We start from the raw sequence: 22,710 nt of genomic DNA, 5'->3' as shown, positions 1-22,710 counted from the left end.
TATTTTTTAACGTCACTCGCGCAATCCACGTTTACTGCGAGAAAAGACACACGAGAGAACTTCACAGTTCTCCGGCCGAGACTGCTGAGATAAACTATGATTTATCGCGACGCGCGCGCACACACACACACACACACGCGCGAGAGCGTTTATCGCGGTTATTGTTCTCGAATAGCGCCAGCCACGTGTCTGAGATACTTACTGCACGTCACTATTCTCAATATGCGAGACATTCTACGGGCGATATATCGGGATTTATTTCGCAATTTACCGTACCGTTAAGTGCGAACTTTCAACTATCAATCCGGATTTGCCTCGCAATTTGTACCGTTAAGCGCGAACTTGCAACTATCAATTGGCTTCCTCGTGTAAGAGAGCGCGCGCACAAGCTCGGCGGTATAAATTTTATTTATCATCCGAGAGAGAGAGAGAGAGAGAGAGAGAGAGAGAGAGAAGGGGGAGGGGGGAGGGAGGAAAGTAGAGAGCCGGAAATAATTAAAATCATAAATTTTCACTCCTTTCCCAATCTCTCCCTCCCAGTCTCACCGCTAACGAATCTCACGCGGAGTGAAACGCGCGCCACGCGAAATATGGTGCAGTCGCCGCGTTTGTTCGCCCGTTCAGTTTCCCGACGTGTTGAAATCCCGCGCGACGGCGGGGGTGATCCCTCTCACCTTTCACCTGCTGCACGCTCGTGAGCTTTCGCTCCCAGAGATCGTCGAAGGGATGGGTCGCCGACGGCTCGAAGTCCACCCTGTATTGCCGCATCCCGGCGCTTGTCGTGTAACAGCACGTGCACATGCACGAATGATACCGCAGTCGGCCCTCGTCCAGATAAGGATGTGCCAGGGCGTCCACCACGGTGATCCTCTTGTCCTGTACGATAGACACGTATCGCATACATACACACACACACACACACACACACACACATGTATATACATGTTTACGTTGTTTGTATACACCCGCATACACTCGCGGAAACTGTTTCTCGCGATCCATGATGGTTCTTTTCACAAACGAACGAATTAACTCTTTGGGGCGCAGTGTTGGGGGATAAGAAGTGCACCTCGGCTTCCCAGTACTTATACACGTACAGTACGAGGTGAGATATTTCTTTTTATCCCACCTCGAAATATTAAAATAACTCGTTGAGCTTTAATTCATCGTCTATAAATGAAACAAACCGCGACTTTGTTTTATATTCTTTCTTAAATAAAATTTCTCTGCAATTAGGATCTTCTTTTTGTTTTTGTCTCGGATAAAATCCTATGCACTAAGAAATTGATGCTCGCGTACTCGCGAGCCTCGAATCAAACTACAACATCCACGGCGAATGAATAAACTTTCGAGGGGGGACTTACGGGATCGAAGACTAGCATCTGGCACAGCAAATGGACGGCCTCGTGCGTCGCCTGGGTGCTGAGATTGTACAGTGACGTGAGCGAGGGTGGTTTCTGCGCTCTTCTCAGCATGTGCGTTTTCGCGCCCTCGCACGCGTACCTCATCTCCTCGAGGGTGGGTGAGCCCAGCAGTTCCGTGATCAGCTCGAGCTACAATCGGGCAGAGAGCAGGGAAAGAGAGAGAGAGAGAGAGAGAGAGAGAGAGAGAGAGAGAGAGAGAGAGAGAGAGAGAGATAAGAGAGAGAGAGAGAGAGAGAGATAAGAGAGTGAGTGTATCGTTCTTTCCTTTTCTTGAATCCTTTTCGATGAATCGATAGTCTTTGCGATTCGTATATCTAATCGTGACTAAAGAGTTTCCGGTGAAAATCCGGGTTCCCGGATTTTCAGGGGTTCCTCACCTGTTGCACGGGGCTCTGGGCCTGGAAGAGGATCCGCCGGCGAAGGAGCTCGCCGAAAATGCAACCGACGCTCCACACGTCCACCGCGGCGGTGTAGTGCCGCGCGCCCATCAGGATTTCCGGCGCGCGATAATACTGTGTCACCACTTCCTGGGTCATGTGCACATTCTGGTCGGGCTCCGCCACCCGGGCCAATCCGAAATCACAGATCTAGGGGAGAAGGGAGAGGGGGAGAAAACGTTCAGTGTGTGCATTTGGCACGCTCCGAGGTGTTCGCGATAGCGTTTCGGACGCTCTCGAGTCTCGCGGTGAAAATTTTACAGTCAGCCGGCTTCCAAGCCGACAACCAAGTCACCAAGAATGGTTGGTGCATCAACTTTATTCTTTACACGACGCGAAGACGCAAGAATAATGTCTGAGACTCACTTTTAATATACAATTGCTATTCACTAGGAGGTTCCCCGGCTTGATGTCCCTGTGGAGAATTCGGGCCGAGTGAAGGTACTTGAGGCCTGAAAACACAAATGCAGAAAGATTCATATTACCCAAGAATCCAGAGACTGATAAAGCGAATAAATCGCGACACGATCGCGACAAGACTGCCGTCGCAAAAATGGCCATTTGACGAAAAATTTTTCTCGCCGGCGCCGGCGCCGGCGCGTGACGAGAGAGCTGACAAAACACGCGGGAACTCCGCGTGACGTCGCGCGCGACGCGTCGCGACAGGGCAAGCCTGATTCCCATGTCGGTGAAAATTCGGCTGCGTCGATGCGAAATTGGGCACACCACTTCGGCGATTAGAGAGATTAATAGAGAGATATAGATATCGCGGCGGGAGGAGGGGAAGGGTTTAATCAAAAATAGGTGATTTCGTCCGCCGAAGCCCGCCGATGAAAACCGCCCGCGCGCGCGCGCAAATGCGATAACCGCCGATAACCGAATTTCGTTGAAATGTTTTTCTTCTCCGTGTAAAATCATCTCGAAAAGGTTGGCTGTTTTGAAAAGAGCGCCAGTCGCTTTTTTCACTCATTACGGCTCCGTCGCTTGGAGCTCACGCGTTATTTCGGACAGTCTCGAAGACGACCGCGCGAAGGAGAGCAGAGAGGGGAAGGGTCCTTTGAAGCACGAATTAATTATTTATAGCGCGCAGAAGGAATTTAACAGCCGATAGACCGCTCGGACGAGGGAAAGGTCAGTCGACTTTAACGATAACGGTAAACCATAAACGCCGGCCACTACGTTGTGAATCGATAAACTGGCTGTAAAATGGGGCGAAGTCGATCTCGAGGCGTTCGAAGTCGATCGCACTTCTCGCGTTCTATAGATAAACGGAGTGTATGACGCACATGACGCCTCGATTAGTCATCGTTGACAGTTGATATACAGGGTGTTTGATGGTGTAGGGCTGTCCAATTTTCTCGATTAGTTTATCTCGAAATTGGCGCAACTTATTGGCTAACACACACACACACACACACACACACACACACACACACACACACACTCTCTCTCTCTCTCTCTCTCTCTCTCTCTCTCTCTCTCTCTCTCTCTCTCCTTCCCTTCCCTTCCTCCCTCTCTCCCTCTCCCTTTCCATTTCTATCTCTCATCTGCCTTCGCCTCTTTTTTGTCTCATTTCAAAAGAGTGATTTCTTCGACTACGCCATGAGGGTGGCGCGTGGTAACGAAGGGTGAGAAGTGACACGGCAAAGCGACGACGATGCAGTATCGAGAAAGAGATTCATCTTGCTCTCTTTCTCTCCTTCCCCCTCCACCGCTCCTCTTTCTCTTTTCCCGTATTCTCTCGTGTTTCAATCTGTCTTCGTCAACGGGAACTGGTTTCGACGTTCGTTTGCACTGCTATTTATAAAAAAATAATATATGGTTTAGAGTCAGTGCTAACACCGTATCGATCGCGTATTATACAACGAACTTTGTTGTTATACCGCTGATAAAATCCGTCGAGAGCGTGTCACCAAATAAAACACGAATTCGATTATATCAGGCGATTAATTAGCCGGTTTCTCACACACACACACTCTTCCTCCCTACCTCTCTCCCCTGCCTCTCTCTTACTCTCTTGCGCGTGCAAACCGAAACGCCCGCTAATTAAAGTCCATCAGCGGGGCACTTATGAACACCCTGTTATTTAACGCCCTTTATCATCGAAATTAGCCGACTGTATTCGGAGCTTTAATCAATGCGAATTTACGCGCGTCACTCCTATGACGCCGATAACGTAGAGCACATGGCTTGACGTCCTCTCTTTTTCTCGATTAGCGTAAAGTCACGATAAAAGGAACCAATTGATGTCAACCATAGACGAGTTCTCCGACGGCGAAGAGTTATAGTTATTCATTTGCTCGGCTTTGTAATATCGCGTCCTCTTTAAATTAGATTAATTTGATCGAACGTTGCGTCAATTAAGTGCAAGCTTTCGTCGTCCACGAGGAGCAACGAGAGAGAGAGAGAGAGAGAGAGAGAGATATGATCGATATTGGAAAAATCAATAAAAATTCAGTTCGTTCGACAAAAGTCCTAGGACGATCGGTCCGTCCCACGGCTCAATCTTTTCGGCATATGAACGTAAATGATTAACGTATGTAACATGATCAAAAAGAGGTTTGTCTTTTACATAAAGAGATAATTGAAAATATAATAGATTACTTCTAGCTCGCATTGGGAACTTCATTTTCACAAAACCGATTTTGGAAATTGGAATTTGCATCCCACACACGCTGTTTTTAACGATTAACTGATATTTTTAAGCTATCGGATTTTCTCGGACTGAATGACCGACCATTAATTAGTGAGCAACTGCGGAAAATTAAATTTTCGACAAAATACTTCGTATATTAAATTTCATACCTTTCTCTGGTACATATCAGTTTTCGTTTCCGGTTGAAAATATCATTTAAAATATCTCTGATAATTCGTTTCCCCTTCGCTTGATTCGCAGTATTTAATAACTTTTTTATACTTTTTGTGATTGTTTATATTTTATTCTCTCTCTCTCTCTCTCTCTCTCTCTCTCTCTCTCTCTCTCTTTCTCTCTCTTCCCTCCCTTCCTCTTCCCCTCTCTTTAATCCCGTTATAATTATATTAATACTATTAAATAAAATTTCCGTTGCCGAATCTTAATAATCATAACCATTGACGCATTGACGAGTAATCGTACGATATACAGAAATACGACAAACTTCGTTGGAGGAAGCGCACTGAAGAATTAAAATATTATAAAACTATTATTAGCATATTGAGAAATTTCACTCTCTTAGTGCTCTAGTGCAATGTTTATCGGTCGGTGTTGATCAAACCATACAGAAAGTTGACATCATAACAACAGGAACGGTAGGGATAGAGTAAAAAAAAAAAAAAGAGAAAGAAAAGAATAATTTAACGGCGTGCTCGAACTCAATCGACGATCGGGAGGACGTACAGCTCTGACGCGATCGAAACAGCATACACACAGGTACGCGACTAAATTCCGATCGTAGCGGTATATGATAGTGAATATACATCGTGTGCTACATGAAATTTTTCCGATCAATCGGAACGTGAGATCAATCTCACCCCGTGAGACAGATTACGATATTTTGCGCGTGTGGTCGTTCCGCTGGCATCGCCGTGGGCAGTGTGCCAATGCTCAGGCATTTAACCCTTTCGTACTTGGGATAGGACGTACGTGTCCCTGTCCCTTAAAAATGCACATCTCCCACAGATAACGATTTCTATCTGGGCTCATTTGAAGGATGAAAGACGAGACTTTTCACAGAAAAATTAATTGTTAAATTTAAATATAATTATGCATCACAACACCAACCGTTGAATGAATTATTTTCCTTCCTTTTCATGGTGTTTAGGAATAAATTGTCAAAGTCATGCGCAAATGTGCGAAATGCAAAGTAAATTAACTCTCGCGCTATATGCAATTCATATATGTTGCAAGAAATTATCTTTACACACGGGAAAAATGAAAAAGCCGCAACTTTAGCATACAACGCTATGTGCTATTCAAATGGATTTTACCATTTGATATATATATACATATATATATATATATATCTAGTACACGCGAACCCAATCATTACAACGTATACATTTAGAAAGAGATGCGTCCTACAAATGTTATTAAAGCGTATACAATTGTCGTTAGTCTCTCTTCGCGAGTTGCAAAAATCGCGCGGGAAAGCTTATAGAACAATCGGTCGCGTGTCAAAAGCTTCGGCAACGTATGTCCGTTAATGGGCGATAATCACTGGCGCGATTTAATCACTTCGTCGCGTTAATCCTCGCCGAGTAATTTATCTCGCGGCGGAGAGAAGGCGGGAAAAGGATTCGTGTGTGTGTCTCTATATATATATATATATATATATATATATATATATATAATGAGGACCGCGCGGCGCTTCCTGTCACGCATCGGAGTTTGTAATGTATGACTCAAACGCCGTATTACCGCGGCCGCCTCCACCTCCCTCTCGAGTCGTATGTAACATATGTAACACAATGCCGCGGTAATAATAATAATACACGTTGCGATGTCACAGGTGCGACATTGGTTGCAAGAAACGGCGATCGTGTGCGAGCTTTCGCGCATTTCCGTTCGTCGTTCATCTCCGCCAAGTTCCCGCCTCGCGCCTCGCGTCATACAGCGCGGCGACAATCGATCAGCTGATTCCGCCAAGCCAATTCCGCCCGATTTCTCTTTGCCGTTTTCGCCATTTTTCCATATCCCCGATTAAACGATTGCACGATAAGAATTAAATTAGATTACATGCAGAAGAAACGGAAGTTGGAATTGAGAGGGACGAGTTTCCAGATTATTGAGAAATGCACGGATTCAAATCGGGAGATCTATCTTTACACGTAACAACGTTTCGCTTTTCTTGCGATGGAAAAAACTCGCTGACTTTACAGTTTGAGGTTACATCATCGTAACGCATGTGCGCCCCACTCGTTCTTCGACCAGAGTCGTCTCGAATTCTCCTTTAAACGTAATCGCACGCGTTCCTTCCTACGGCTAATAATTGCATAACCTCACCTGTTCGTACGTACAATTGACACGTAACGCATTATTCTACTTAATGACCGTCGTGTAATTTACAACGTATCGCCCCTCGTTTCTATCAGCCGCTTGATTAAGGACTCAACGTCGCGGCCCGGTGTACGTATGTATAGGCATGTCGTTCTCAGAACATTATCCTTGATCGATGCACCTGCTGTCGATTAAGTCAATTCCGATCGGACGTTGAATCTAATTAATACAACGCGCGAGCGCGTGCACTTATGTGCGGTGGACGTTATATCGCCGCATCGACCTGCGGTGCTTCCGGCATGCATCTTGTCCTCCTAGCTCATTTACCGTCAGACTAGATCCTGGATTGACTGCACCGAGTCAAAAATTACATTAAAAAATATTGTTACTACTACTACACATCGTCGTATCGTAGGCGTGGGAGATATTAATAATATTTAAAATATGTAGTGATGTGTGCCTGCTGTGCTATTGAACACACACATATTAATTATTTACTCATTGATGAATATATAATTGTTTAATTAATAAATAATTAATAAATCACCTATTAATTGTTAAACACGCGTGTAGATTCATTATTTATCTCTTGATATTAGATATTCATTTATTTATAAATTAATGATGAATTCATTTATTAATTTACTAATTATGAAAGTACACACGCACATGTTTATTTGTGCTGGATATAACAATTATTATGTAATGTAATAAGCAGAGGGAAGTGTGAGAGAGAGAGAGAGAGGGGGGGGAATGATTAAAAATTCGCGCGAGCATGCGCGCAGAATTTGGTTCCCGGTCAGTAGTTTCTAGTAACTCTTTTTTTATATAAATCAAAAATTTGGGCTCCCTCGAAGACGACGCACGATATTTACGGACGCACAGCGTGAGAACTCGAACGGAAAACTCGATTCATCGGCGCCCGTCGCACGAGCCACGTGCGACGAAAACACAAGTCAACGGCGGGGGTTCTCGCTCGCGCTGGCCGAGTTCCAACCGATTTAATGTCGGCTTGTTAATGCGCAATGTAGAAGAGTGACAATCGACTCTCTCAAGAGAACGAGAGCTAATATTTGCCTTCGGGCGCGGGGTTTTGAATTATTAACCCGTAACTGCTGTGAAGCCATTTTAAGTACGCGCATTTTAAGTACGCGCAAGTACTGTTCACCGGTCAAATTGACCGGTAGGAAACGGAATTGATGAATATCTTGACAAATAACACGACCACACAACTGCGCGTATCGCGTATATCAGTCGACTGACATTCAGAATGTAAGAAAATACACTGACGGATGAATACGCAACTAGAAAATTAACCGCGTTATTTAAATTTCAAATAGTGCAATGGTCAAATTGACCGGAGAACAGCAGTTACGGGTTAACTTGGACGACTTCTATCGTATCGTCGCGACAGAAGTTTGGGAGAAATTACGAGAGAGGCTCCGCGTGCACCTCTCCCCCCCCCTCTCTCTCTCTCTCTCTCTCTCTCTCGTGCGAATCACGTTAACAACGACTGATCAAACCAGTGGCAATTATGTCAATTACATAGCGGAGTACGAGAGCAACCGGGCAATGTCCCAGCAACGAAAGAAATCGATTGTGCGTAACCTAACCGCTCGAGGCTCGAGATCCCGTTTCTCTCGTCCCGCGACAATTAGCCAAGTCGCGGATTTTACTCGATATTAAAGTCGCATGTTCTCACACGCGTACACACAAACTCATCTCACGTCATCGCGATGTCACCGCAAACTAACCAACCGTCGCGCATAAAACGTCATTTTACATATCTTTATCACATTTCCGGCTTTATCGCAATAGCTGGCGGCGCGACGGGGGAATTGGAGAAACGTTCCAGTGCCGTATTTATACTCTGACGAACTGTACAAAACATTGTATGTCCTCTCTATCTGAGCATTATCTCGACTTAATTCGACGGTGTGCGCTCGTCCCTTGTCCCCTCCTCCCTTTGACTTTGCGCGAATGTTTGCAGTAAAAACGTTATCCCCGCTCGCGCGCTCGGGCCGCTTAGCGCAGACATAATTGAATTATCTCGTTTTCCTCTCTCGTTCTCGCCCACCATCGCGCTCTATGCGTACCACTACATATTGTATGTCAACCGTGCGCATGCAAGCGAGATTACACGGTGCGTGATCCACTCATTAAGATTCGTCTAACATCGATCGCGATCACTGGCAAGTAGTGCGAGCATACAAATTGACCAGATCGGCCGCACCGCGGATACTCCTCGTAATTTCGTTCGTATTTCGCGAAGGCTCGAATATTCTTCGCGAGGACCGCGACCGCAGCTTCCGCGCATCTCCGACGTTCGCGTGGGAAGGTCCTCCCGGTGCGAAGAAATATTCGGCGGGACGAGCGAGCGAGAGCAACGAGCAAATCAGCCCGCTGCTGATCTGAAACTCAATTCATTTTCAACTGTACACGCCGCGCACGGCCATGTGTTTCTCTGCGCTTCCGCGGCGGAATCGCGACATCGGTTGTTCTAGTTTCAAATAAGCTATCGATATTCGTTGGGCGATGTTAGCGCGGTGCGTCCGCCTTCTCTCGGCGGGATTAAAAGGCGAGCAAAAAGGCCGCAATTTCCGACTTCGCAAAGATGTTGCACCTTAATTAAAACATCGCGGCGCGGCTCGGTCGGACGGAAGGAGCAGGAGGCAGGAAGAGGACGAAGAGACGAAGAGCAGGACGAAGATTCAGAAGAAGAAGGAGAGAGAAGGAGGAGGTTAAACAACGCGGTCCGGAGTAATGAAGAAACCAGCCAGCCAGCTAGTCAGCTAACCAACCAACTATCCAGTCAATCAGCCAGCCAGCCAGCCAGCCAGCCAGCTAGCTAGCTGGCCAGCCATCCAGCTAGCTCTAGCTAGCTAGCTAGCTAGCCAGCCAGCCAGCCAGCCAGCCACCAGCCAGCCAGCCCAGCCAGCCAGCCAGCCAGCCAGCCAGCCAGCCAGCCAGCCAGCCAGCCAGCCAGCCAGCCAGCCAGCCAGCCAGCCAGCCAGCCAGTCAGCCAGCCAGCCAGCTAGCCAGCCAGCCAGTCAGCCAGCCAGCCAGCCAGCCAGCTAGCCAGCCAGCCAGCCAGCCGACCGGATGACGGGGTCCGGGGTCACGGATGGGCGGCGGCAGGACTGGTTTCGGACCAGTCAAGAGAGGAAGAGGAGAACTCCCTGCTCTATCTGTCCGGGCTTTGCGCGCCGCGCTATACCGGGTGGGAAAATCCGAAACGAGCTCACGGCTACCCGTGAGAAGATCGGACTATCTCGTCCGGGGATCATCGTCCTCTCCAGCGTCCAGAATTGCAGCGCGAAATGAGAGAAAAGTGTAGTTTTAGTTGCCAGATTTGTAAGTTGAATAGAGAAGAACAGCCGAAAATTTGAGGAGCGAAAAAAAGATCGCTCGGATGGAACGCGTTCGTTATCTTTCCGAATGTTAAATTTTGCATATATAAAACTGCATATATTATACATTTTACACATGTATTTTACACACACACACACACACACACACACACACACACACACACACACACATACACACACACACACACACATATACACGTATATATATATTATTGATGAAAGCAAGCGCCGAATATGCAATAGGAGAGCGACAAAAATGTTACTAGATAGGACAGTCCTTCCCGGAGGAAGACATCCTGAGCGTAGTCCTCAAGAAGGAGCTAGGGATCAAGGTGGGTTTTTTCGCGTCATCTTGCTCTTTCTCACCGCGAGTCGCGAGTCGAATTCAGTATCTGAATACTCGTGCATGTATGTGTATGTACATTGCGATAATTGAGAGCGCTATGTCGCGGAGAAGGTTTCTAAAACAACGGGGAATGCCTGACGCACTGACAGTCGAGATGTTCGAGATGGCAGTGAGGAAAATTTAACGAGCCAGCTCGCCTGAAAACAAACAATCACGACTGCAATCGAGCCGCGGCGCGGCGCGGCGCGGCGCGGTCCAAGGAAACGGGCGAACGCCTTATCAGACGTCGAAAACGCGCCGCTCGCTTTCCGGTTCGTGGCGTCTTCGTTCGAGAAATGTACCGTTGAAGCACGCAGAAGCTCGGGCAAGCCCGGAGAACGAGCCGGGTCGGACTCGAAAGGACGTTGACCGACAGCCAGGAGAGAAAGAGAGAGAGAGAGAGAGAGAGAGAGAGAGAGAGAGAGAGAGAGCGGTCCTCGCTCGGCAGGATCGCACGAGCTCCTTCTCGTCCGTTGTTCGCGACAATTTCGAGAAAATGAAAGAATTGTCAGCGACGAAAACCGCGCCGGATCCCGGAGTAACGCCCGATCCCGAGCGAATGTGAGAACGCGAGATTGCGAACAAGGTCGGGCGATTTGCGTGTCATCCCTTGCGAAGATCCAATCGCGTAAAGTAGATATTACGAGGGAGGGTACTTAAGTAGAGAGACAAAATTGTGGTTCGCGTGAAATGCAATCTCGCAATATCACGGGGATATCGTTTCAATTGCGCTACATTGTACGTCGAAAGGGAGAAAGATTGTTTCTACTTGGTTCGTGTCGTGTAAGTAAAGTATCTAAGATGGCAATTCTCGAAGTAATTCTGTCTCTCCGCTCGCGATAAGAAACAGAGAGAGAGAGAGAGAGAGAGAGAGAGAGAGAGAGAGAGAAAGAGGGAGGGAGGGAAGGAGAGAAAAAACGAAAGGAAACGTCGTTACGATGAGATCTTAATAACGAGAAAACGAGAAAAAATTACTATTCGCAAAGTGTCGCTCGGGACGCGGCGTATAATGCCTTCTCACGATGCACTCGTTGCACTCGTGTTGTTGCACTAGTTGCGCCACAAACCTCCTTCCAGCGCTCCTGCAAGCGGGAGCGAGCGCCTGTCGCTCCGCTTCGCGCATCGCGATTCGAGCTGCATCCTTCGAAGAGCATGAGTAGGGCGGGTGGAACGGGTCAGAGGGGCCCGGAGGGGACGAGCTGCAACGGAAGCTGTCGTGACAAATTATCCTTGAAAACAAGCGGCAGGAGAGAAACAAGAGCGGCGACGCCGAATGATGAATTAACGCGGCTATCCTTTTTGCGCCTGCCGGCTCTTCCACGACAACGGTGTCTTCCACGACAGTTTGCTAATAACGAGAAGGACTCGCTTGGGGTCGGCAACGGGATGCATCGGTACGGGAAACGGCACTCGGTCTCTTTAGCCGATTCGGTCGATCGGTCGATATAGTAGCTCCATGGTGAAAGGATATAGGGATGGTGAATTTTTCAAATAAGCAACAGAATAGAGTGAACGATCAAATATTTCCTTCTGTTGTTTTATCGCTTTGAACAAAATTACTTTCGCTCGTCTTTCTGTACGCGCGCGCACGCGCGCGAGAGAGAGAGAGAGAGAGAGAGAGAGGAGAGAGAGAGAGGAGAGAGAGAGAGAGAGGAGAGAGAGAGAGGAGAGAGAGAGAGAGAGAGGAGAGAGAGAGAGAGAGGAGAAAGAAGAGAAAAGAATGAAAAGAACGACGTAGAAAAGAAGGAGAGGAGAAGCCAAAAATAAACGAGATGCTCCAAAAAGGGTGAACGAACGTTTCTCGCGGCCCGGCCAAGCAGGGGGAATCGGGGGTAATTCGGCAAGCCAGACAATGTAAGGACGATATAGGAGCGTCGAGATCCCGGGATGATCCCGAGGGATGAATAGAAACGATCCTGTTTACCCGGTTTTCGCCCTTCATACTTGCCCACCCTGCCCGCCTAACCGACCTTCCCCGCGCGACGACGAAGGCAATATGCTACTCGTGGATTTTTATAAGCGTGGACTTTTCTTCCCTGCTTCACCATTCTCATCTCGTTCCTTGCATCCAATCTCCCTTGTCTTGCCTCCCCCTTTCCCTCCCGCCTCTTTGCTTTTAAACCTCGTCCCTGCAAGACTATCTTGGAATCTCGACCTTAACGACTCCTGAGAGATCGTCCCGAGACTGGACCTCGTCCTCGCACCTTTGTCGTACCCGGGGGCAGCGCTATGGCGCTCGCTCGCGCGCGCGCGCTCTCTACTTGGGTAACTTATCTCACCCCTCTTGCCCTTCTTTATGGGTTTTGCTTCCCGACGGTCGAGAGAGCTCGTGTCTTAATTAATCGAATTGACCCATTAACAAGTCGCCTTTCTCATGTCTTCACGTCACACTTTCAGCTTAACTCTGTATGTCGAGGGTATGATCGAGATTAGAAATGAATTTTAAATTGTGAAAATAGCACATCGCATACGCGCGCGTATATATGTATATATTGTAAAATTCAGAGCTGCGAATTTTTCAAAACACACCAAGAACGATACATTTTCCGTCGCTGGCAAGCTTCTCGTTCGCATTATTCGCGCAAGAAAAAGAATAGAAGAAGCTGTCCTACTCACCTCGAAGGATCTGATAAAGGAAGACCTTGATGTGGTCCGGGGTGAGATGCTGCGGGCTGACGATGATCTTGTGCAGGTCACTCTGGAGCAGCTCGGTGATCACGTATCTGTGTCGTGGCTCATTAAGGAATTTATCGATTATGATCGCTCAGATTATGCCGAGTCTCCGGTCGCGCGCCTGTAGAGCTCTCGTCGACTGATTTCGTTTGCGCGTGCAATGACTTCATTCCGCTCAATATTCCGGCAATTCCATTTTCGGAGCGTCAACGCGCGAGTATAATTGCGAACTTGTTTCTGACGGAAAAGAAGAGAAAAGAAAAAGAAGAAGAAACAAGGAAAAGGGAGACGCGCGAGGAGGAGGAGGAGGAGGAGGAGGAGGATGTATAGTAAGCCTGTAATTCGAGGCGGTCCGTTCCGATAAGGTGGAAGGACGCGAAAGTTGCGGCAAAGTCGTCATGTCCGATCTCGCGTTTCATCATCGTCCCCGTCGATTCTTCTCGCGTTCGAGTGACGTTCGACCGCTGGTCTAATTGTCGCGCGAGCTCCACACAACAACAATAATGCCCGGAACGATCGTCGCGTTGGAGGAGAGAAATTTCATCGGGACAACCGCCGAGAGAATTATCCGCCAGTGTTATCAATCCATCAACGTCCGGGATAAAAATGCAATCGCGCGTGCACGCGGTGTTAAAGTAACTCGCGCGCGCAATCGCGTCGCGGAATATCCGTGTCACGCGGTCGAGAGAGTTAATATTTTCACGGCGGTTGTCGGTTGATTTATGGCATATGAATGCACTTGGCGAATGAACGAACGAACGAACGAACGAACGAACGAATGAACGGACGAACGAACGAACGAACGAACGAACGAACGAACGAACGAACGAACGAACGAACGAACGAACGAACGAACGAACGAACGAACGAGCGAGCGAGCACGCGAACGACCAGCCGATCAACCGGGATAACATAATAGATAATGAATATCGATACGCTCTCGATGCTATCTACCTGCCGCCGACAGCGATCGAATCGGCTTATAATGAATACGATTGTCGATGTCAATGCCGAGAAAGAGAGAGAGAGAGAGAGAGGAAATCTACAGAGTGTTACACAGGGTAGCAACCCTCGGTACCGGAAGATTACTGACTTTTTATTATTATTGCCATTCATTGAACTTTTAGCAATTCCTCCCCTGGACGCGAGAGATTAGAGTCAATGCGCAAAATAAAATCATGTCCGCTCGCGGTATATGGCTCTATTATGAGCGACCATATCGCCGGCGAGATCTTGAGAAGGCAGGGGACCCGAAGAACGCAATGTCAGGGACGGCGCGACACGTTGTATGACATAATTCGGCCCCGAAAACGCTCTTGCGCGCGCCAACGAGCGCGTGAGCGCACGCGAGAGACGTCCGAGGGAATGCGCGCGCGAGAGAGTCGAGAGAACGAAATAGTATAATGGCGGAATGAGGTCGACCGGGTAGGTTGGAATGCAGGTAGAGGCTGTCCTGGCGCGAACCTGACGCGGTATGCAAGTCGAAAGAGAGAGAGAGAGAGAGGAGAGAGAGAGAGAGAGGAGAGAGGGGAGGGAGAAGAAAGACCACCAGACTTCGGACTGGCCTCGAGAGAGAACCAAATTTTCAAATTCGTCGTGATTAGGCCGAGGAGCTCGGGTTTTCATAAAATGCAAAAATCATTTCGGTGCTCTTTTTGCCAGCAAATAAAAACGTGACGATCAATGAGTGAATTGTATCTCTTCACGTCCCGTGGCGATTCGATGTGAAATAAGTGGAAATAATGAAAATTTACTCTTACTTATTTAATCTTACTTATTTATGGAGTTTTCATGAAATATGAACAAAACCCTATCGAGGGATGTTGTGCAATGCGGGTCGACTTGACTATTGCGATGATTTTCACAAGACTCGCAATGATAGTAAAAGTGCCGGCTGCATCGAGCGCCGGTGCTGAATATTTCGCTCATAAAATTATCGGATGATTATCGACCCGAGGGTCATCGTTACGTTTATTAACTAAATATAGTCAGGCTTCGATGGATCGATCGATCAAAGACCCGAGAGAGAGCGAGAGAGAGAGCGAGAGAGAGAGAGAGAGAGAGAGAGAGAGAGAGAGAGAGAGAGAGAGCGGCTGCTTTCCTTTGAGTTATCAGCGTTCTCGACATTTCGATTTCGCGATGCGAAACGGGTTGCGCGCGGGCCATAGTGCTGCTGACGCATAATTACCGTTTGATAATTGAAGCGTTGAGGAGGATATACGCGATGTATCACGACTATCAGTAAGCCGTAAATAATGGAGAATAGACGGGGAAGAGCGCAATTTGTTTCGGTCTCCGCGTAGTGCCGGACCAAAAATAGGCAGTCGAGAGAGAGAGAGAGAAAGAGAGAGAGAGAGAGAGAGAGAGAGAGAGACACGGCGTGATACTAGATAAATATTTTACTCTCCTATCAATCGACTGACGACACAAAAGTCTCCCCGTTCACGGTTAAATCAATAAACCACGAATTAATAATTGTTCATAATTGATAAAAGTACTTGTCCCGTGGGCGAGTGGAAACTAAAACGCGCGTTTTTATTTCGCGCGATTATTCTCCCTTATTTATCTTCATTTCACCTTGTGCTCGCGGAAATCTCCGCGGAAGACAATTATCGACGAGGAGAGGAAACGCCTTTTTCGCTGTTCGTGATACGCCGCAGAGGCGGCAATATAACGAGCGATAGATGAAAAACGCATAGCCGCCGGCGACTTGGCGTGCCGGGGTGTTTTCCAGAACTCTAGATAGAAACCGGCGAATAGGAACCGTCGAGGGATGTTTCTCCCCACGGGGATTTAAAGTCCGGACTCGCGAGCTCTTTGACGGTCGATCTCTTCGGGATCCGATAGGCGAAGCCAAAAGGCTGATCTGTTCCGAGCAAAATTGACCAAGTTCTCTCTTTAATCGGCGAAAACTCGAAAACACGTTCGCGCGCGCGCACACATACATACAGAGAGACGACGGTCAATTATACAGCGGCGGAAAAATGGACGAAAGTGCAACGGTTTGTCACTTTTGATAAAGGCAAAAGGCAAAACCAGCCAAAAGCGTCGTCGTTGTGCAGCGCGCTTAAAACACCGCGATTGGTGGATCGATGCCGTGCCTGCCTCCTGGTAGGCACGTCGACCGGTTCCTGGACAAAGCGAGAGTTGCCCACCTAGCATCCTCTCCCAGCTCTCCTCTCCGCGCCGCACTCCACGCAGAGCGAGAGAGCGGCCGAGCGCGAAGGGAAACGAGTATCCTGCCGTTTTCTCCCGTCTTCCTCTCTTCCCATCTCGCTTCCTTCATCCCACCCGGTACCGGTCCAAGGCAGAAGAACCTGGAAGAGAGACTCGCGGGATCCCTTTTCACTTGGACCCGCTGGGATGAGTCCCGTGTCTTCCCGCGAAGAACGATCGCGATATTGAACGATCATCATTCTGTATCCTGTACCAGGCGGACGGTACAGAATGTCGCGTGTTTTACCGCGTGTCTTCGTACAGCTGAGGTAACCACCTGGGTGATACGCGCGTTCAGGTGACACTTTTCCTTTTACCATTAGACTTTTATGTCCCTCATCTATCCGTGACGTTTCATTAGAACAAGAAATATCGGCGGCGCCCTTTTGCATTCTTCATTACCCGGGATGAGTAACAAAGAGATGGCCGACGCCGACGACGACGACGGACGACGACGACGACGACGACGACGACGATGATGATGATGATGATGATGATGATGATGATGATGATGACGATGAAGGCTAGACTCTGAGGTGTTTGAGCAAGGTCGATCCGGGGGGGCTCGTCCGACCGGTCAACCGAGTTCGAACTCGGCTCGAGAACGACTGAGAGAGAGAGAGAGAGAGAGAGAGAGAGAGAGAGAGAGAGAGTGAGAGAGAGAGAGAGAGAGAGAGAGAGAGAGAGAGAGAGAGAGAGCTCTCTGGCCGCTCTTGCTCCCGCACCGGACGAAAAAGGCGCGCGAATCTGAGCCCTTCGTCGATCTGAGAAAATATAATCTCGCTTTGGCTGCTCCGGGCAAAATTCCGAGTGTGAGCTTAATTCGCGAGCGGTCTCGTGAAAAATGACTTTCCATCGTCGTTGAAATCCTTCCACCTCTCCGGCTCTTTGGTACACGAGAAAAAAGCTCGGTTCGTACGACTGAATTGCTGGTGTCCGGCGACTAGACTCGAAAACTCGGTAGTACGGAAGAGGAAAAATGCCTGTAAAAGGAAATGCCTGTTCAGTCGGATGTCCCCAGTCATCTCAACCGAGCATTAACACAGGTAAATGCTCGGACAAATGTTTTCGCTCTCTGCGACGGAGATATCGTTTCTTGTCAGCGAGCCACCTTTCATTCGGCCACCGTTCCGTTGCACGAGAACGCGCTGCGAAATTTCTTCTCGCGCGTACGTTATAGATATCTCAAGTACAAGCAACAACCGGCCGGCACGACCAAATAAACGCGAAATGATTTTCGGCCTAATTCCGCAGGCGCGTCGTATACGCGCAAGCGAACGATTAATTATACACGCGACACGTTTCGCTGCGATTTAAAAAGGAACGCATGCGGAATCAGTTCTCTCTCTCTCTCTCTCTCTCTCCCGCGACTTTTCTTCTGGACTTTCTCCCTCACCCCGGGAAAGGGAGCCGCATGAACCGATTTTGCATACATTTAAATACTTTCGCAATGAATCTCGCTGAGGAGCTGCACGACGCGACGGACACACCCTAAGTATAAATTTTAAGCCTCGATCGCGCGCGCGCGCGTACAATGCCTGTTTAACGAAATGTCCTCCTCCTCCTCCTAGGAGGTTCTCTCCTAGGGGGTTCTGTGTAGTTAAATAATTTTTGTTCAAATCGAAACTTTCGAGCGCGTGCTGAGAGCCAGCTTGAGGAACTCGCAAATGTATGGCGGCCGGTGCCGCCCGTGCGCGGTCGATTCCTGCGCCAAACGCGGGATACGGCGAATTCGAGAAAAGTGTGTCGATGATAAATCGCGCGTAACGCCGCCGCGATCGCAATCCTTCGAATTAAGAGCGTCCTGCCGCCAGGACTCTGGGACTGGGACTTGGCTCAGATACGTCGATACGTGCCGGGAATCGATTCCACACTTTGCAACGATCCTCTCCTATATTCCTCCTATTTCCTCCTATTCTTGACCCAGCAGGACTCGGCGCGACTCAGAAAAGACGATCCGTTTCCCACGTATGTGTGTGCGCGCGCACGTGCGTGTATCGTAAGTCGAGCGCTTTCTTTCTCGGGATATCACACACGCGTGTCGGGAGATTATGAAAATGAAAATCTCGGCGAAAATGCGTGTCTTTGATATGCGGATCTCACAATTACGAATACGCGAACGACCGGCTCCATATCAGCTTTGTTTTTCACTCTTTCGGTCGTACCTGGTCGAGCACTGATAATCGCTCCGAGTACTAGCTATTCGACACAACATGTCATATGCGCGTGCCAAGCGCGAAGGAAAAAAGAAGGATATGTAGAAGGAAACGAGAGGTGAAACGCGAACAAAGAACCCTCCACAGCCCCGACCGAAAACTCCAGGGTGCGATCGATACCTAGCGCGGCGCGCGATACCCGATACGCCTCGAAGGAGCTGAACGCGCGAGGAGGAAGCTGCAATCAAGCTCGGAAAAATAAGAGCAAAACTTGCCGCCGACTTCTCGCATTTCGGCCACGGCGAAATTACCGCAAATTAATACAGAGCATCGACGTTTGTTTCTTCTTGCTTTCGCGATTCTCCTCGAACGCTCGAACGCTCCGCGGCAGTGCACGCGCGCGCGCGAGTTTGATATTTTAATCAACCAGAGGCGCGCGATGAAAAGAATTCAGACGTCGACATCGACGTCATACGTGTGACGTATATCCGGCCCGGTCGTCAGTGAACAAATTTCACACCTTACAGGCACAGCGACTTGGGAATCCTTAAAACGCGATATCGTCCTTCGATGTCCCGACGGCGCCTTAGGCGCTGTCCACAACGCCCGGCCGTGGATAATCAATAAAGTTCTACCTCTCTACCTCTACCAGTCTCTCCCCCCCTCCTTCCCTCTCTCTCTCTCTCTCTCTCTCTCTCTCTCTCTCTCTCTCTCTCTCTCTCTCTCTCTCTCTCTTCATCTCCCGGCGTCGTAGCGGTCTCTTATTCCGTGCGCCGATCTTCGAGATATTCGAGACGAGATGACGAAAAAAAGAAAACCGACACCCGCGTCGGCACCCGAGCCGTTTATTTGAAAAAAAAAAGGGGAGGAAAAAACGAGGTAAATCGAGCTCGAAAGACCTGTCCCGCGACTTAAATCCTTAATTCCCCAAAGCGCTCGTTTATCAACGTAGAGTTTCGCGCAATAAACTCAGCTAATAAGACTTGAATCACATTTAGTTAGTAACGTTACGAATCGACAGCGAGCTGACATATGTGCCTTTTTCTTCCGTGAGAGCTTTTTTGCTCGCGGTGTTTGCGTCGTGCGATTTTATCATTTAATGCGCGTCACAAAGTGTCCTCATTAATAGAGCGCGTTCTAAATGTCGCGCATCGATCGCTCAAAGAAAACATCCACGTGAAGGGATCATCGAGGAAAAGAGAGAGAGAGAGAGAGAGAGAGAGAGAGAGAGAGAGAGAGAGATAATATTGCTCGCATTCCGCATTGTGTAAAGAAGCATTGTGTCAAAAGCGTGTCAAATTGTTGCCACGTGCTCGAGCTCGCGATTTTCGTCGCTACTATCGCTACTACGGCTCGCAATCGCTCTCCGCACACGAAAGTATGAAAGGGGTTCGGTATAATTTACCATTTGCCATTTGCCATTAACCATTTGCCTCGTTAGGGAAGCAGACCTTTCGAAAGATGGCGAGATAAATTTCTCTCTCAGTTTCTCTTCGATATCTAGCACTAGTCGGCAAAGTCGGCTCGTCTTTCGCAAGTGGCGGCGTGGGAACTCGCGTGCGTGCCCACGCGCGCGCGCGCGTGCGTGCGATTCGCGTTTTTCCGGCCAAGAGATAGATAGATAGATAGATAGATAGACGGACAGAGAGAGAGAGAGAGAGAGAGAGAGAGAGAGAGAGAGAGAGGGAGATACGCCTCCGCTCTACCGGATATCTATTCGTTAATAAGCAACGTAAACCGATGCTCGCGTCGTAAAGAACGGATACCGTCATCGTCGTCGCCGCCGCCGCCGCAGTTAATCATCGTCGCGAAGATTTCCGAGTAAGGCGATCGAATCGCCGGCGGTTGAATCGACTCCTCCAAGATATCGATGTTCCACGATCCGATTCGCGAGACGTCATTAATAAAATTGTTGCACGAGCGGGAGGAAGGTGTGTGTCAGTTCATAATATCGTTATTTCGAGTAGCGTGTGCATATGCACATATAAACTATCGCAAACATCAATTATTTTTGAAAATGAGCATAAGAGAACGCACTCCAATGTTTGGCAAATATTGGAGAAATTACAGATTATGGCCATCTTAGCCGAGTTTACTCTAAAAAATGTTATAGTCCCGCTTCATCTCTTCGCGATTCATTAAATCGCAGCGAAACACGACGATCGCGAGAGGCCGCGAAGTAACCGAGTAACGTTTTCGGGGAAGTAAGGCAGGTGCTTCCGGTGGGTATCGACGGAAACAAACAAGCGTGGATTCCGCGATTACCATAAACGGACAATGCGAGATCGCGGGCCCTCGGAGTGAGTGAGTGAGTGAGTGAGTGAGTGAGTGAGTGAGTGAGTGAGTGAGTGAGTGAGTGAGTGAGTGAGCGAGCGAGCGAGCGAGAGTACGCTCGTGCGCTCGCCGGAAACTCTTTTTCCGCGCCGGAACCTTTCCAGGTCGGCAGCCGGGGCGTTTTTCGTTCTCACCCGCGACCGCTCGCTCGCCTCCGATTTTCCTCGTGCGATTTCCCGTGCCGCGTGCTTTCGAGTGAAACGTGGGAGGGCAATAACGCGCAAAGTGATGCAACCGACGCGTGCATCGCCGATTAGAGACCCAAGCCACCGTTCGCGCGCTCTCGGTACGTGCATACACGCGGTCGCGGTTTCTTGCGAAGATTTATCGAAGAGACGTACACATCCGCCGGCATGTATCTCACACGTCGACGCTCAGCGACTTTTATCTTCGCCTTCGCGTCGCGCACGAGATTCGATTCTAGTCCCGTCGAAATGCCGGCGACGGAGCGCCCCCCGCTAGTGGTGGGTATTCATTTCCAATCGCGATCGTTCGACCCGCCGACGTCGCGTCGAAAGACATCCGAGTATTAACACTCCGAGTATTAACCTCGACAATAAGTGGCGTGCTGTTGTTAATGGATTAAAAAGAGTGGGCCGGCGGGGTGATGGCGGAGGTAACATTAATCGCTGGAAAAAGCCGCGCTTTCGCGCGGATTAGTTTCTTCATCGGCGTCCGGTCGAGCGGCCAGTCGCGTTAGATATCGCGATTGTATTTAAATCGCGAAACGCGAGATATAATACACAAGTGCGACAAGCTCGGCGATCAATGACGAGGAGCATCGTCCTCGACGATGGAATTAACGTCTCGTCCCCAAACGATTCCAAACGGGACGCGCAACGGCAAGATTCGCCGCGTATCCTGAAAGGCAGAGAGTCAGGTTTCCTGACGCGGGATGAGGACAAAGGGGAGACGCGCGAAATTAGTTTGCGGCCGTTTGCGAACTTGGATCAAACCGTCAAACTCGAACGACGTAACTGGCCGCGCGCAATTAAAGCCTCCGCGTAATCCGAGAGCTCCGCTAAAACTCGACGTTTTCCCACGCCCGAGTCCCGCCGATTGCCGATGGAGCTGCGCGACAGCTGAGCTCTCCAACACGCCGCCGTGAGTTTCCTTCACCTGCACCTGCACACACACGCAGACCCGCCGCTTTCGAGGACTCCAACACGACTCCTCGAGAAGAGTCTGATTCCGGAGCGAGAAGAATATCCTCGCGACCTCGTGTGTCCTCGTGTCGCGTCGTCAAAGACAACGAAGAGAGAACAGAAAGGAGAGAAGAAGAGCGCGACGAGCCCCTCGAGAAACGGGAATCAATTGGAAAATAAAGACATCAATCTTGGCGCGCGCCGCATTTTCGCGCGCTCGATATCCGGCGATCTTATCGCAAAGCGATAACTCGCCCGAGCGATATAATAATGAGACCCACCGTCGCGTCCGTATCGTTTTTTTTTTTTTTCGACGCGTACGAGCGGACGCGCGATCGTCGAATACGACCGTCTCTCGCATGCGCGGATCCCCCCTCTCTCTCTCTCTCTCTCTCTCTCTCTCTCTCTCTCTCGTGCGTTACGTTACGTGAGTATCCCGCGCGCTGAAAACGTGCGTTTAACGCGCGTAATCGAGCCCCCACGCCGCTGTTGTTCCCTCCTGCCGCCCCCGAGCGACTCGTGTCGTCGCCGGCGGTGCAACGGATGCAACCGCCTATGCGCCTCCACCGTAAATCAAATCGACCATGATCGAAC

At 49.1% G+C, this 22,710-nt stretch overlaps 1 protein-coding gene across 4 annotated transcripts in view; it reads right to left on the bottom strand.

The window, feature by feature from the left end:
• Positions 1-22,710, bottom strand: part of nmo (serine/threonine-protein kinase nemo) — a 79,693-nt gene that overhangs the window by 10,036 nt on the left and 46,947 nt on the right. For all 4 annotated transcript variants that reach the window (XM_019845405.2, XM_019845407.2, XM_025302387.1 and 1 more), the window contains exons 4-8: positions 13,209-13,315; positions 2,228-2,313; positions 1,802-2,011; positions 1,365-1,553; positions 675-876 (exon numbers count right to left, since the gene is read on the bottom strand). In XM_019845405.2, coding sequence (XP_019700964.2) covers positions 675-876; positions 1,365-1,553; positions 1,802-2,011; positions 2,228-2,313; positions 13,209-13,315 — 794 coding nt within the window. The remainder of the gene's footprint in view (positions 1-674; positions 877-1,364; positions 1,554-1,801; positions 2,012-2,227; positions 2,314-13,208; positions 13,316-22,710) is intronic.

This window comes from Harpegnathos saltator, unplaced genomic scaffold, assembly GCF_003227715.2.
Source record: "Harpegnathos saltator strain DR-91 unplaced genomic scaffold, Hsal_v8.6 scaffold114, whole genome shotgun sequence".
NCBI lineage: Eukaryota > Metazoa > Arthropoda > Insecta > Hymenoptera > Formicidae > Harpegnathos > Harpegnathos saltator.
The sequence above is the reverse complement of the archived record's forward strand: the minus strand, read 5'-3'. Positions and strand labels throughout refer to the sequence as shown.